Source organism: Anguilla anguilla, chromosome 10 (genome assembly GCF_013347855.1).
Source record: "Anguilla anguilla isolate fAngAng1 chromosome 10, fAngAng1.pri, whole genome shotgun sequence".
Classification (NCBI taxonomy): Eukaryota; Metazoa; Chordata; class Actinopteri; order Anguilliformes; family Anguillidae; genus Anguilla; species Anguilla anguilla.
Genome location: NC_049210.1, coordinates 19,458,802 through 19,471,578, shown reverse-complemented (window position 1 = coordinate 19,471,578; position 12,777 = coordinate 19,458,802). Strand labels below are relative to the sequence as shown.

Sequence of the window (12,777 nt, the reverse complement as noted above, 5' to 3'; positions counted from 1 at the left end):
TCATCAGAAGGCCATTCATTTGAAAGAGTCCATGACATATTCCTCGAAGGCCATTAAAAAGTCAAACGAAAACTGCATGGGTTACTGTGGAACGAGACAAACCTAATTTCACTCCAGTTACTCTTTTGCACAGACAACCTAACTCTGAAAAGTTGCAGAACTTTGATATTTAGAGGTCGCGTTTGAATGAGAGCCAGAGTCCGCATTATGGAAAAGCTGCTGTGGTAATTTGCCTGCTCAGTACATAGTAACATTAACAGAAATGTTCTGTTATGACATTAGATAGAACAAAGTTATAAATAACATTTGCAGTTCGGGCACGCAAATCTCAGCACGTTTCACATCCATCCAGCTACACTTTCATTTCTGCTGGATAAAATAAGAAAGTAAACAGAGCACGTACATCTAAATAAATGATACGCAACCAACCAGCTACACAGCAGGCTGCATGCTACAGTGTACTTATAGCTAATACTGAGTTACATTTTCAAAGAATAGGAATAACTTAGAATCAATTACTAAATCAATCCATTGATCTTATTTGATATAGTGCTTTTAGCAAAGGGGATGTCACAGCCCCCCCCCCCTCCCACTCCCCCATCACGAAATTTAACAAAGTGTCCTTTTTCATCAACCATATGTATGATGTTTTTTTCTCTGTTCATTGCAAACTCAAAGGCATAGTGGGTGTGTGTTTGTCTAGACGAGCCAGCAAATGGGAGGGGGACATTAGAAGGCCCTAAAATACTGTAATCTTTGCCAATAAGAGCCCCCCCCAGCTCACAGCAGGCCAGCGCAACAGCAACAAAACCAGCGGTCGGTGGGTGGGGGGGGGGGGGGGGGGGGGGCACTGGAACAAAGGCACAAAGTGAATGTGCGCGCCCTACGGAGAGCCCAAACGCTGACCACAGAGAGCAGCTTAGTCAGCCTGGCTGCAGAGAGAGGACAGGCAGTGCTGCCTCTGCCAGCTGAAAGATTTAGAGACAGCCTGCCACTTTCTTACCATTCGTGGAATAAAAAAGATCAATAAAAGCAAACGCGTTCTTCTGCCTGAGGTGCGCAGGGGTCGCCCCCGGATTTCCAGGTCACCCTGTGTCAAATCTCAAACTCCTCCAAGGAGAGCCATATACCGGTATCGTAAACTCAAGGGGAGAGTAGTAATTCCTACTTTTATTCTCCTGTTTTGTTTACAGTTTAGGAACGAGGAATGCCTCGTTTTTGTCATAGGCCCCTCCTTTTTGTCACAGGCCGCACGTTCTCTCAGCCACCTCTCATATTCTCTCTGCAGTCCAGCAGCTGCGCAGTCATCGGCATTGCACTGAGGGACTACGCTTTGGCCGGCAGGCTGCAGGTTTCTCGTTGGCCGGAACGGTCACGTTTCAGTGATGAGGCAGGAAGAACCCTGCCGACCAATCTGCTTCTTCCACGGGCGACGGCACGCCTCAGCCAATCGCTGCAGCGCTGCCGGCCACGTGATGCATTACAACCTGCGTGTTTTATCTCACGCTACTTAAAAGCGCTCACACTTAGGTATTTTCAGAGAAACAAATTGTTTTCAGTTTAGCTTTCCAAAACATGAAAACTGATTTGAGAGAAGCAAGCGAGAAGGAAAGCAAGGGAGAGAGACAATTGAGGGAGCGTGAGAACTGAACTGCTTTCAGTGTTTGCTCTGCGTTTTGAACTTGAACGAAATTAAATCCGGCTTGCTTCATAAAAGTATTCAGCAGGGTGCTAAGCCTTCTGTCAACATTCTCCTGCCTTTTGCGAGTGAAATTGATTTTGTTTTTAAACAGCACGTTGGTTTGCTGAGTTAATCTGGCGGTTGGTGTGCGAGTGTGTGCGTAAATGGGTGAATGAGAGGCATTCATTGTAAAGCGCCCTGTGCAGTAGTTGCTTGAAAGTGCGCTGTATAAATGCAGTCCATTTAATCTCAGCACACCAAAGGCCCAGCTGGACCCGGAGCAGAGGTGAGAGCGGTGAATTGAGATGGGGGGGGGGGGGGGGCGTGCAGTTTGATGGTAAGGACAACCAGAGCGTGCTGTGTGTGCATTTCTCCTTCCAGGATGAAGTGCGGTGTGCGTCCGACTCCCCGCCCCCCTTCAAACCCCCTCCTCCCCCGGGGGTCTCGAGGCAGCCCAGCAGGAGGGACCGGTCCAAGCAGGCCTCGCCGGGGTCGCCCCAGTCAGGGCTGCTTTTCACCACCCCCTCCGCCTCCAACCTCCCCCAGAATGGTGGCCACGCCTCCCCAGCCTTCGCCCCTCCCACTGCCCCTCCCACACACAAATCAGCGGTGGCCCAGCCGTCCCACGTCTCGCCCCAGCCCCCGGTCAGCCCCTCCCCCCGGGTGCAGTCCCCGAGCACGGCCAATCCCGCTCCTGTATCTCCCAAAACCCCCGCCCACCCTGCCCCTCAGCCTCCGCCCCCTGCCCCCTCACTCCCTCCCTCACCCGCCCCCTCCCTCCCCGAACCCACCCCAGCCCCTCCCAGCCCGGAGAAGGCCCCGCCCTCTTCGCCCGGCTCGGCCCAGCAGTTTATCAGGGTGGAGATTCACAGGCCCGGCGCGGAGGCTGATGTCACCGAGGTTCGACCGCTGCCCCAGGCCAGAGGTGAGGGGGGAGGGGGGAGGGATCAGATGCACACAGTCAGTCCACAGAGGCTGCGCTGTCATCCCGCGGCAGCCTTTGATCGCAGCAGGATCGATCGGGTGCTCGTTAAACGCGTGTGATATTTATTTCTGAAGCCTGTGGACGCTGCTATGGCAACATGAGCAGATTGACACCCGCAGAAGCTCTAATTGCAATACTCCAGATATTTCATGTGTATTTACAGTGTACTGCCAGGCTTGTTTGCGTGTGCTTGTGTTTAAGTGTACTGTGTGTTTGTGTACACACACACACGCACGTGTGTGTGTGTGTGTGTGTGTGTGTGTTTATGTGTGTCTAAATTAATGCACATACACATACATGCATGCATATGTGTTTGTTTCTGTGCAAATACACACATGTTTGTTTGAACTGTATGTGTATTCGTGCCTTTGTGTGTGTGTGTGTGTGTATGTGCATGAGTGAGTGGGTTCCTTTATGCACGTGTGTGCGTTAGTGCTTTTTGCGCGTCCGTGTGTAACTGCGCATCTGCACACGTGCAGGCACCACCCTGTCGCAGCTGTCAGACAGCGGGCAGACGCTGAGCGAGGACAGCGGGGTGGACATCGCCGAGTCGGGGGGGCTCAGTAAGGACAGCAGCCCCCGTCCTGCCAGGACGCACCCACAGCGGGAGCCACAGGGAGCCGCATCGGCCGAGCCCTCCACCAAACCGGTGAGAGAGGAGAAGGGAGGAGACAGAAAGGAGAGGAGGACAAAGTGGAGAATCATCTAACGCTTCGTTTGAGGACGTTTAGTTTTGGTACACGTTCCCAGCGTGCACATTAGTCTAGTGTGCCAGATGCCCCTTGAAGCTTGAAGGAACATTGCAGGAAGGCCTTTGAATGTCATTCACTTTTGTCAAGATTTTTCAGTTTTTTTCTTTTTAGAGTTGTGCATTGTCATTTGCATTGATTTCATCATGAATGTTAGCAATTTAATTTAAGTGTGCTGTTTCAGTGCCTCCAAATGCAGCATTACAGTATATTTGAGACATATCATCTCTGATGTTTACACATATCCTCTATACTTTTTCATGACTTTGACAGAAAAGTTCTTTGGAAAAATAAATATGTCCTAAGTCTATCTGGGGAACATTCTCAGCGTAACATTGTCTCACCGCCAAACAGACAGAATACTCCCCATTGTTTGTGCAACATTTAGTGATAGCTGAAAGGAGAGATATAAGGGTTGTATATAAGGTTGTGAAGAACAGAAATGTGGTTGATGTTTCCTCACTAAGTTTGAAAGCAAACATTGCAAAAGCTGAGCAGGAAGCAGAAATGACGGACAGTACGGTGGAGGGGAATGTTGAGTGAGAGAGGTGCTCTGAGAGATTGAGTTATGGACACTCAAGGATTAGCCTGTTATCAGGCTGTCATAGAGGTTTGCTTAGAAGGGCGAAGCTCTTTAACCCTTTAAGGTGAGAGATGACAAATATATGATTAGAATGTCCTTTACTGAAGATTCTAATGCTAATGTAACAAGCACTACTGGTACCTGGAGTTCTAGAACACTGATTTAGAATTTAGATGCTTTGGAGTTCTAGACTAGAACACTGACTTGGAATTTAGAAAAAAACATTCCAAAAAAAACCTACCCTTCAAAGGGTTATTAGCCCTGGGTTCTCTTACTGTGTTTCCTTTCCCCCCTCTGTCTCAAACTGTGCCCTCCCTGCTCTCTCACTGTAGCCGGGGTTACTGGAGCCCACCTCCACCCTGGTCCGCGTGGTGAAGAGCGCCAGCACCTTGGGCATCGCCATTGAGGGGGGTGCCAACACCCGCCAGCCCCTCCCCCGCATCGTCACCATACAGGTCTGTCACATGGGGGTCAAGGGTCATTTCTGCTGCATCCTGCACCACGTAACCTAACAAGCAATATCCTCCAAAAACCCAGCATATCATTTTTGTCCCCTGTAGTGGACATGAGTTTCAAATGGGTTTAGATCTTAATCTCACCCATTCCATTATTCTACTATGCTGAAACCCATTGTTCTGTGTAAATAATGTTATTAATTTAAACAATTACATTTTAATACTAATAAATAATCATCCAAGACATGTATTTGTACTATGCCAAAAACATTTTTTTTTTTACTTTTTTCTGTGGGGTCTCAGGATGGTATGTCAATGAAAAGGGCCTGCTGGGTGGCTCATCCTTTTGAGATACAGTTTCAGTGTTCAGACAATGGACTATTAATAAATATGGACAAAGTGACTGTGACGTCACCCATTTACTTCCCAAAGACCTATACCAATGACCTCACGGGGCAGCACGCAATTGTCTGCAGCATCGCTTGGGGAAGAGAAATATCTATGGTAAATAATGTCTATGGTTTGGAAGCAAATCACACTGGTGAAGTGTCTGCTGTTCAGCCTGTTAGCTCGCAAAGTGACACGTACATGTCACAGACTCATCTGATTCTCTGGAAACGCTTATGTGAACAAGGCCATGCTCGACTGATTTCCGAGTTCGAGTTCACAGGCGGCTCGCGTGATTCATTTTCTCTCGGCTAGTTTTTTGTTTTGTTTTTGGATTTTGTTTCCGTAACAACGAAACACACAAGTGCCTGGGCTGTTCTCCTTTGTAAAGGCGAAAGGCGGTGGCTCCAGCTCTGCGTCTGCTTTGGGCAAAAGGAAAAAGATGGACTGAGCGGTGCGGTGGGCGGAAAAGAAAAACAAGGGCGGCAAAATGAAAGAGAGGAGCAAAGAGGGATTGTCGGAACAAGGCGCTCTATAATTAAGGGAAGGAGCGGGGGGGAGGGGGGGCGAGAAGGAGAGGCGGAGAGGTGGCGAACACCCTGGGACTAGTGGACTTTAATTTCCCCTCCACCAGAGAGATCGTTCATCAGCACTTTCGCAGATATGCAGAGGGGACGAAGCCGAGGCGATGAAGCCTTTGTCTTTGCTCGTCTTGTTTGTTTTGCGCTTCCTGATTTTCATGCCAAATGTCCATTTCAGCCGACAGGAGATTTCCATATCAATACTGCGGTGGCCATAAATTTCAGGGAACACAGACCGCTGGAGGTGTGTACAATTTTATATTACAGTGGCTTTGTGAGGACACTCACACCATGGGCTACTGTTACCACACTGGACCTTCCTTGACACATGGTACCTATGATAACAATAAGAAGACATCACAATTAAGAATCCCTAAAATCCAGAACGTCTCTTATTGCTTTTTTTCTGGCCCGTTGTGTCTTACTCCCTCATTTCCTCCGTACAGAGGGGCGGCTCCGCCCACAACTGCGGCGAGCTGAAGGTGGGTCAGGTGATCCTGGAGGTGAACGGGATCTCGCTGAGGGGGCGGGAGCACCGGGACGCCGCGCGCCTCATCGCCGAGGCCTTCAAGACCAAAGAGAAGGACCACGTCGACTTCCTGGTCTCCGACCTCAACGTGGCCCTGTAGGAGGCGCCAGAGAGACGCTGCGTGCGGTGCGGTGACGGCGGGGATGTGGAGTGTGGAGAAGGAGGGGTCAGTGAAAGGCGAGGTAAAGACAGACCAAGGCTCGTGCAGATGTTTCACCACACTTCCCATCCTTCTCCCCATAAGTAGGAATATGGGTGGCCTGGGGGAGGGGCAGCAGAGAGGCCCCGCCCACCAGGGCGTGTCCCAAGGTCTCTCAGTCCTCGTCTCCACAGGTGAGGGGAGCAGGGGCTGTGAGGTTGGGCTGACCAAATTAATGAATGTCCAGCCAATTCAAGAACAGGGAAGGGGGGTGCTCTGGGGAAAGGACACAAGACTCAATGACATCATGGAGAGCAAACTGCAGTGCCCTCTTACTTCCTGTCACTGTGAGCCCCCCCCATCTTGACGGAACCCCAGCTACCGCAGCACACCAAGTATCATGGGACTGAGGTAGCAGCGAAACAGAGACTCTGAAAACTATCACAACAACAGATGGGCCGAGAGAGCTTCAGCAACAGCCCCTCTCTCTCGTTCTCTCCCTCTAAATGGGGGTTTAGCGTTTCTTTGGATCAGTCTGGGACTGCCACAGAGAAACAGCTTGCGCCGTCCCAGAATCCCCACCGCATAACATCACCTCATCAGCTCCAAAGAATCGACTGTTTTCTACATGTGTTTACGGGTGCCATTTTCTATAAGTACGCCCCTCACACACACATTTGCACTGACATCTCTGTAATATACTTATATGTATATGTAAAATATATGTACAAATAAATAGTAATATATATGTGAAAATGCGAAGGTCAGAGATGTGATTCTTAATCAGGTCTGTGAGGGTGTTATTTTTGCTAACAGGATCACTTTAGCCAATTGCAGTTATTTCTTACAGTAATAAGGGTCGCTTAAACCAATCCGCTTTAATTGCCTTTCCCTCATTGGCTGAGTTCACTTTCGCTTGCGGAGTTCTGCGCCCCGGCCTGCTTCCATAGTTACGCTGAGCCGCGGTAATTAAAAGTCTGGCGGCGGCGGCGGCGGCGGCGGACGTTTCCGGAGCGTGGCGTGACCGGTCGCTCCGCCGAAGCGGGCCCGGGGGCCTGAGCGCGTGTTACAGGGTCGATTTTCCTTTTCGCCGGAGAAGCTCGGAAACGCGCTACGATTCAGGAGGGACAGCAGAGGGAACTGCGGTAACAAATGAGCACTTTATCCAAAGCGGGAGACTTAATGAGACTGTAATGAAGAGGTAGAGAGATGGCGCGATTGAGAAAATGAGGAAATTACCAAAAGTGTATGTTGATTGTAGGGTGTGCTGGGAGGGGGAGGCGGCTATTTTCGGAGAGGCGGATGAATAGAGGGACAACGGAAAGGTGACTTGTTTACTGAGGGAACAAAGGAGTGTGACTGTGTATGTGTGTTGGAGTTACTGTTTTTTGTATGTAAATGTATGTGTATGCATGTGTGTGTATGCTGTGTTTTTGTTGTGCGTGTTTGTGTGTGTATTTTTGGATGTGAATTTAAATAATATGTATATTTATGTGTTTTTTCTTGCGTTACTGCATGTCTGTGTGTATGTGTATGTGCAAGTGTGTGTGTGTGTGTGTGTGTGTGTTTTCCTCAGTAAGAAAAAATGAAGAGGCAAGAGTTTTGGATTAGAGGGTCCGTAGTGGTAAGCTTGTTACAGGTATATGGAGCTGTCACTATGGTGACAGAAGTTCCAGCCAGAGAAGTGTGCTCAGAGTTTTCATTTGTCTGTGTGACCTTCTCAAAACAGGAACTTGGACCTAATAAAATATTGAACAAATAATATTTTGAATATGCATTTATGATTTGAATGAAAAATGAGTTTAGAAAGGGTTTTGCATTATTTTTCTAAGAAAAGATATGATATACATGGTTTGTTTTTTGCAGATGTGCACGTATTGGGCCCCAAAAGGAGTGTTATACTGTATATAATAATGCAATTGCAGCAGCGATTCCAATGTGTAAAGAGATATCAGTGTAACTTGATAACATTATAAAGAGACAAAAATGTAACTTTCTACTTCAGCAGTTTCACAGTAAATGATCCACCCCTCATTCAGTTTTGCTTTTAGGTTTGGCTCTTCCTGCGTTTTTTTTTTCATTTGTGCAATTTTCTGGCCTGAGGCTGAATGTGTTCTAAGGATGAATCTGTAACAAAAAAGCCCACACCATGTGAATTACCTGGGGAATAACAGGAGACTTAATACACAGCAGAACATTCCTGCTAATGAGAAAACAATAAATAAATAAAAAATCCTCGAATGGCTTTGTTGTGTTTTTGTTTTGTCCCTTTAGTCACGTCGCAGCTGTGTAAAACAATGCCCACCGGATGGCGTATTCCACAGTGCAATTTTAATATGGGACTGTCTGTAAACCTTGAAGCTGGATCGTTTCCTGAACTTTGAACGCACCTGAGCCTAGGTGTTCCATAATGAGTGTGTTTATTGCAGTATTCTGTGCGGTGTGTGTGTGTGTGTGTATGGGTTTTTTTAATCCCACAAGGGACCTTACCATGTTTTATGGCAAATAGTGGTGGAGTTTTGTTTTGTCTCAGAGACTACACGAGCGTGTGCAAAACGCTGCCTTTGATGTCTCTCATGTAATTTAACAAGTGAATACAGATAACAGCTTGTGAGAGGTGACTGTCACAGTTGCACAGAAGGTCTCTCTAGCGAGCACTTAAAACCCCGCGTTTCTCCCTTTCTCGTGCTCGCATACCTAATCAAACATTCTCCCTCACGTCAACAGTAATTCAAGGGGCCTTGCTGCCATGCCAGGTAAGCAGAGGTGAATCTTGAAGGTCACAAATTCACTTCAGCGTTCGCTTACCCAAGCATGTTAGCGTCACGCTCCCGCATAAAGCTCGGTGACATTTTCGAGCCCTTGTGGAGCCTTGATTTAAATTTAGGAAAGTGTAATTTTCTCTCACTTGAAATCTGGCCTGGTATATGGGCTCGAGAGCACAGCATGTGATTTCCAGCGAGATTTCTGCTATCCTGGCTAACAAATCAGGTCTGGGACAGCAGGTGGCATTGTAAAACATGCAGCAGGCAGACTGGAAACAGTTCCTTTGCAGCCCCAATCTCAGATGCCAGTAAACAGAAGGGACAGTGAAATGTATTTCCTACACTGTGATCAGAAGAACAGATTTTGTTTGTGTGGTATGCTGAGGTATTGTGTCACTCCTGCTCCCTTTAAATCCATGACCCAAGATAAGATAACATGGACCATCTGTATTGTGTAGTGAGTGACTCAGCACTATCTACTGGAAACAATATAACACATAATCATCTAGGGATGTCATCTCCATTAGTCAACAAATTTTCCAGGACTTAATCTAATGAACCTCTCGACGTATGTCTGTAACTGCTTCTTGACTCAATGTTGTTTTATTTTTCGCCTCATAAATAAACTGACTATACTGTTTAATAAGAAGCTATAAGATACATTGCACAAACTCCCTGCTACCATGCTGTTTATACACAATCAATGTCTTTGATTTTCCAGTAAAGATAACTGCACAACAAACTCCTGTACAGAAACTACATTTCCAGCGCTTGGTCCTGGGAGTTTCTTTAACACTGCCAAGAAAAATATTGAATTGACATTCTCTTCCCCTCTCATCTCACTTATTATAAAAAAGACAAAGTTGTTAAAATTCCTAAAAAGGAATCTGTGCAATTCCACCTTGTTTTTTCAGTTTGAGGTCTACAAGATCTAGAAAAAGTAGAAACAATTCAAGTGATAAAACATCACACTGAAAAATTGGTTTATTGTCAAGCTGTATAGCAGTCAGTAGGGTGACAGCCTGTATACAGGCCCCTGCCATGGCAGCTTTTGAGCTGTGATCCTTTCACAGTCTGCTACCCTCCAACTTCTACCTGTCTGAATAAAGCAAAAACTAAGAAAGGAGGGTGAACTCTCTCTTCTTTTTATTTGAAAAAAACTTTTATATTATGGTCAATGCAGCACTTTGTATTCTTTTTAAGTCTTTTAAACCCACATGCACTTGTGTCTCACAAAGGTTCACTTGTAAAAGGATCAGCCATGAATTTTACACGCCAGACATTAACAGCCTTTTTGTGAAGGCGGAGGTCGCTTATGGGACACGCACCAAGTGCTTTGGCAAGGACAGGGTAAGACAACCTTGTGCATAAAAAGGCCTTCAATTAATGGTCTTCTCCAGAGCTAAATTATCCTGGAAATCAATCACATAAATGAAATCCTTTCTGGTATGGGAAGCAGACAAAATAATTCAGTTAATCAAAACAAGGATAATAATATCATTTATTGCGAGAGTTGACACATAGGGTGACTTATAATGACACACCTTGTAAATACTGCAGACTTGTGTAAAAAAATTTTTATGGTAAAATCCTGAGGTAAAACATCAGAACTCCATTTGGGATGTAAACCTGCAACTCCTCAGATTAGAGTGTAACACATCACTGTGCCACAACCTTTGGCTGGCGTTTGATTGCACTGGAAAGACGTACTCATACACTGGTATGATATTTAATTCATCCTTGAGCTAGCCTTGAGGGATTATTTCTCGGACGGTGATGCGAGGATGATCATAAAACAGGAAGTAACATACGCTGTAACTTCCCAAGCACCGGCCTGTGCTCCAAAGTTGAGTCTGGTAAGTTCTTCCAGTCAGAAACCGGCATGCTTTTCTTCCCCTGTGGAGTTTGGTTCACTGCCATAGACATTGCGGCTCTGGGGAGAGACAATCCTGTCTTTTCCGCACAGCCCCATTTACACTGATGAGCATCAAGAGTGTTGAGAGAGACACTGCCATCAATGAAAATTCAATGAAATGCATTTAGGCAGTTCAAAGGCAAAGGCAATTCCATCAAACAAGGCATTTTTATATTATTAAATACCGTCCCCTGTTTTTCAGAATACTGCCAATTTTTCAGAAAAGACATTAAAATTTGATGTCAGTTTACCCTGGTCCCACACATCTGTTCCTGACACAATCAGCTAAACAGTTTGCAGATCTCCAGAGCTTTTCACCAAATGAAAAAACACAATTTCTCCATCCGATTAACAGCATGAAGCCAAAGAACTTTGTCCAATCAACAGCAGCATTTCAGGAGTTACCTGCCAAGTAGCAGGACCTGCTCTCAGCAGACATACGGCAGCTTATTTGTTCTCTCTCAGCCACCGGGAGCCATTCACCACAGCGATTACCACCCTGACTGACTTCCTGTTAGAACACCCTACCCCAGTAAAAAGAAACCGACTACTGGAGTGTCCCACTACTGGAGTCACCTGTTCACAGTGAGCTGAATACATTGCTCAGACTCCAAACAGCAAGGTCTAAGCTACAGGTGAACACCTTTACTGATTGACTCATTTGAGACCCAGACATACACACTAATGACCACTTCTGAGAGACTTGGTGTGCCGAGTAGAATCTCTTCTTTTGTTTGTGATTCTAAAGCTTGATTAACGCTGTCTGGGAAAGGTGTACTTTCTGGTATAACAGAGCTTCATGAATGAAATTGGCATCTATTAAATCCAGCTAAACTGGCCATGTCTATATATATATTTTTTTTAATACATAATGGATTTACCTTTTATGAGGGGCTGTGGTGGGGTGGGTGGAGTTCAGTCTATGGTGCCACAACATAATGCATAAAGGCTTTTTAAATCTCATTCAGTATTACATTATTCATTCATATGCATTTTCTAAGCCAATTCTTTTAACCGTGGAAACATAGCAGATGCTTTTAAAACAAATTACTCTGAAGGTTTTCTGATGAATTTTTTTTCAATGGCACAAGAGTATAGCCGGCAGAGAAAGCAGACCTGCAACCTCTTGGTCAGAAATCCAGTCTGTTAAGGGCTAAGTAGGTTGAGTGATTTAGATGCTGGCAGTGCTGACTCAGTTTTGGTCCATATGCGGTGTGACAATCTCTGCCTCTAACAATGACATGAAAATCAATGCTGAGCATTTGGTTGAGTCAGGAATTATACAGGCATTAATGGCAATACTAATAAAAAATGCTCCAATCTGCTAGGGCAGAGATAAAATAATTTTAGAAAAACTAACAAGGTGGGGCGTGGGGGGGGGGGGGGGGGGGGGGAGCGGGGGGAGCTGGGGGAGCAGGGGGTGAATGACATTGTTTCATATTGAGGTTAATAATATTCTTTTCACCAATAGCTTTAAAACACCTTCCACTATAAATGGTAAACTCCCAAACTTCTTAGAATTCACATGTCTTTCTTGTCATGCCACATCCATATGTTTCTTTTATGAATTCAACTTTGCTGGATCATAAATAATGTGCCGATAAATAATGTATTGATAATGTATTGGCTCCCCCTAGCGTCAGTAACTCAGACATTTAAATGTTTTGCGCAATACCGTAGTAATATCTTTGGTAGTAGTGACAAGTCTCCCTCCTGTGGACGTCGGTGATGTTACAAAGAAGCAATGCTTTTCGCTACTTTTTTCCTGACGCTTTGCAATTGCAACTAGAATGTTAGCTGGCCAGTTAACCTTGACTGTACCATCACATCATATATATGACGATTAAAGTAATTCATTTTCACATTATAGCTGTATAGGTACAGTGGAATGAATAGCGAAAATTTGCTAGTCTGGTTTCCTGTTATGGTCGGCTCCGTGGTAGACACAAGCGTTGTTCGCTTCACCCACAACGCAGTTACGTGCGACCAATCAACGTGTTGCACTGGG

General features: G+C 45.9%; 1 protein-coding gene across 2 annotated transcripts in view; it reads left to right on the top strand.

Moving 5' to 3' along the window:
• Positions 1–8,324, top strand: part of whrnb (whirlin b) — an 81,208-nt gene extending 72,884 nt beyond the window's left edge. The window contains exons 10-13 of one of the 2 annotated variants that reach the window (XM_035435574.1): positions 2,063–2,606; positions 3,146–3,315; positions 4,331–4,453; positions 5,868–8,324. In XM_035435574.1, the coding sequence (XP_035291465.1) occupies positions 2,063–2,606; positions 3,146–3,315; positions 4,331–4,453; positions 5,868–6,050 (1,020 nt within the window). In that variant the 3' untranslated portion in view covers positions 6,051–8,324. The remainder of the gene's footprint in view (positions 1–2,062; positions 2,607–3,145; positions 3,316–4,330; positions 4,454–5,867) is intronic. The other variant, XM_035435575.1, reaches the window with a different exon arrangement.
• The last annotated feature ends 4,453 nt before the right edge of the window (positions 8,325–12,777 follow it).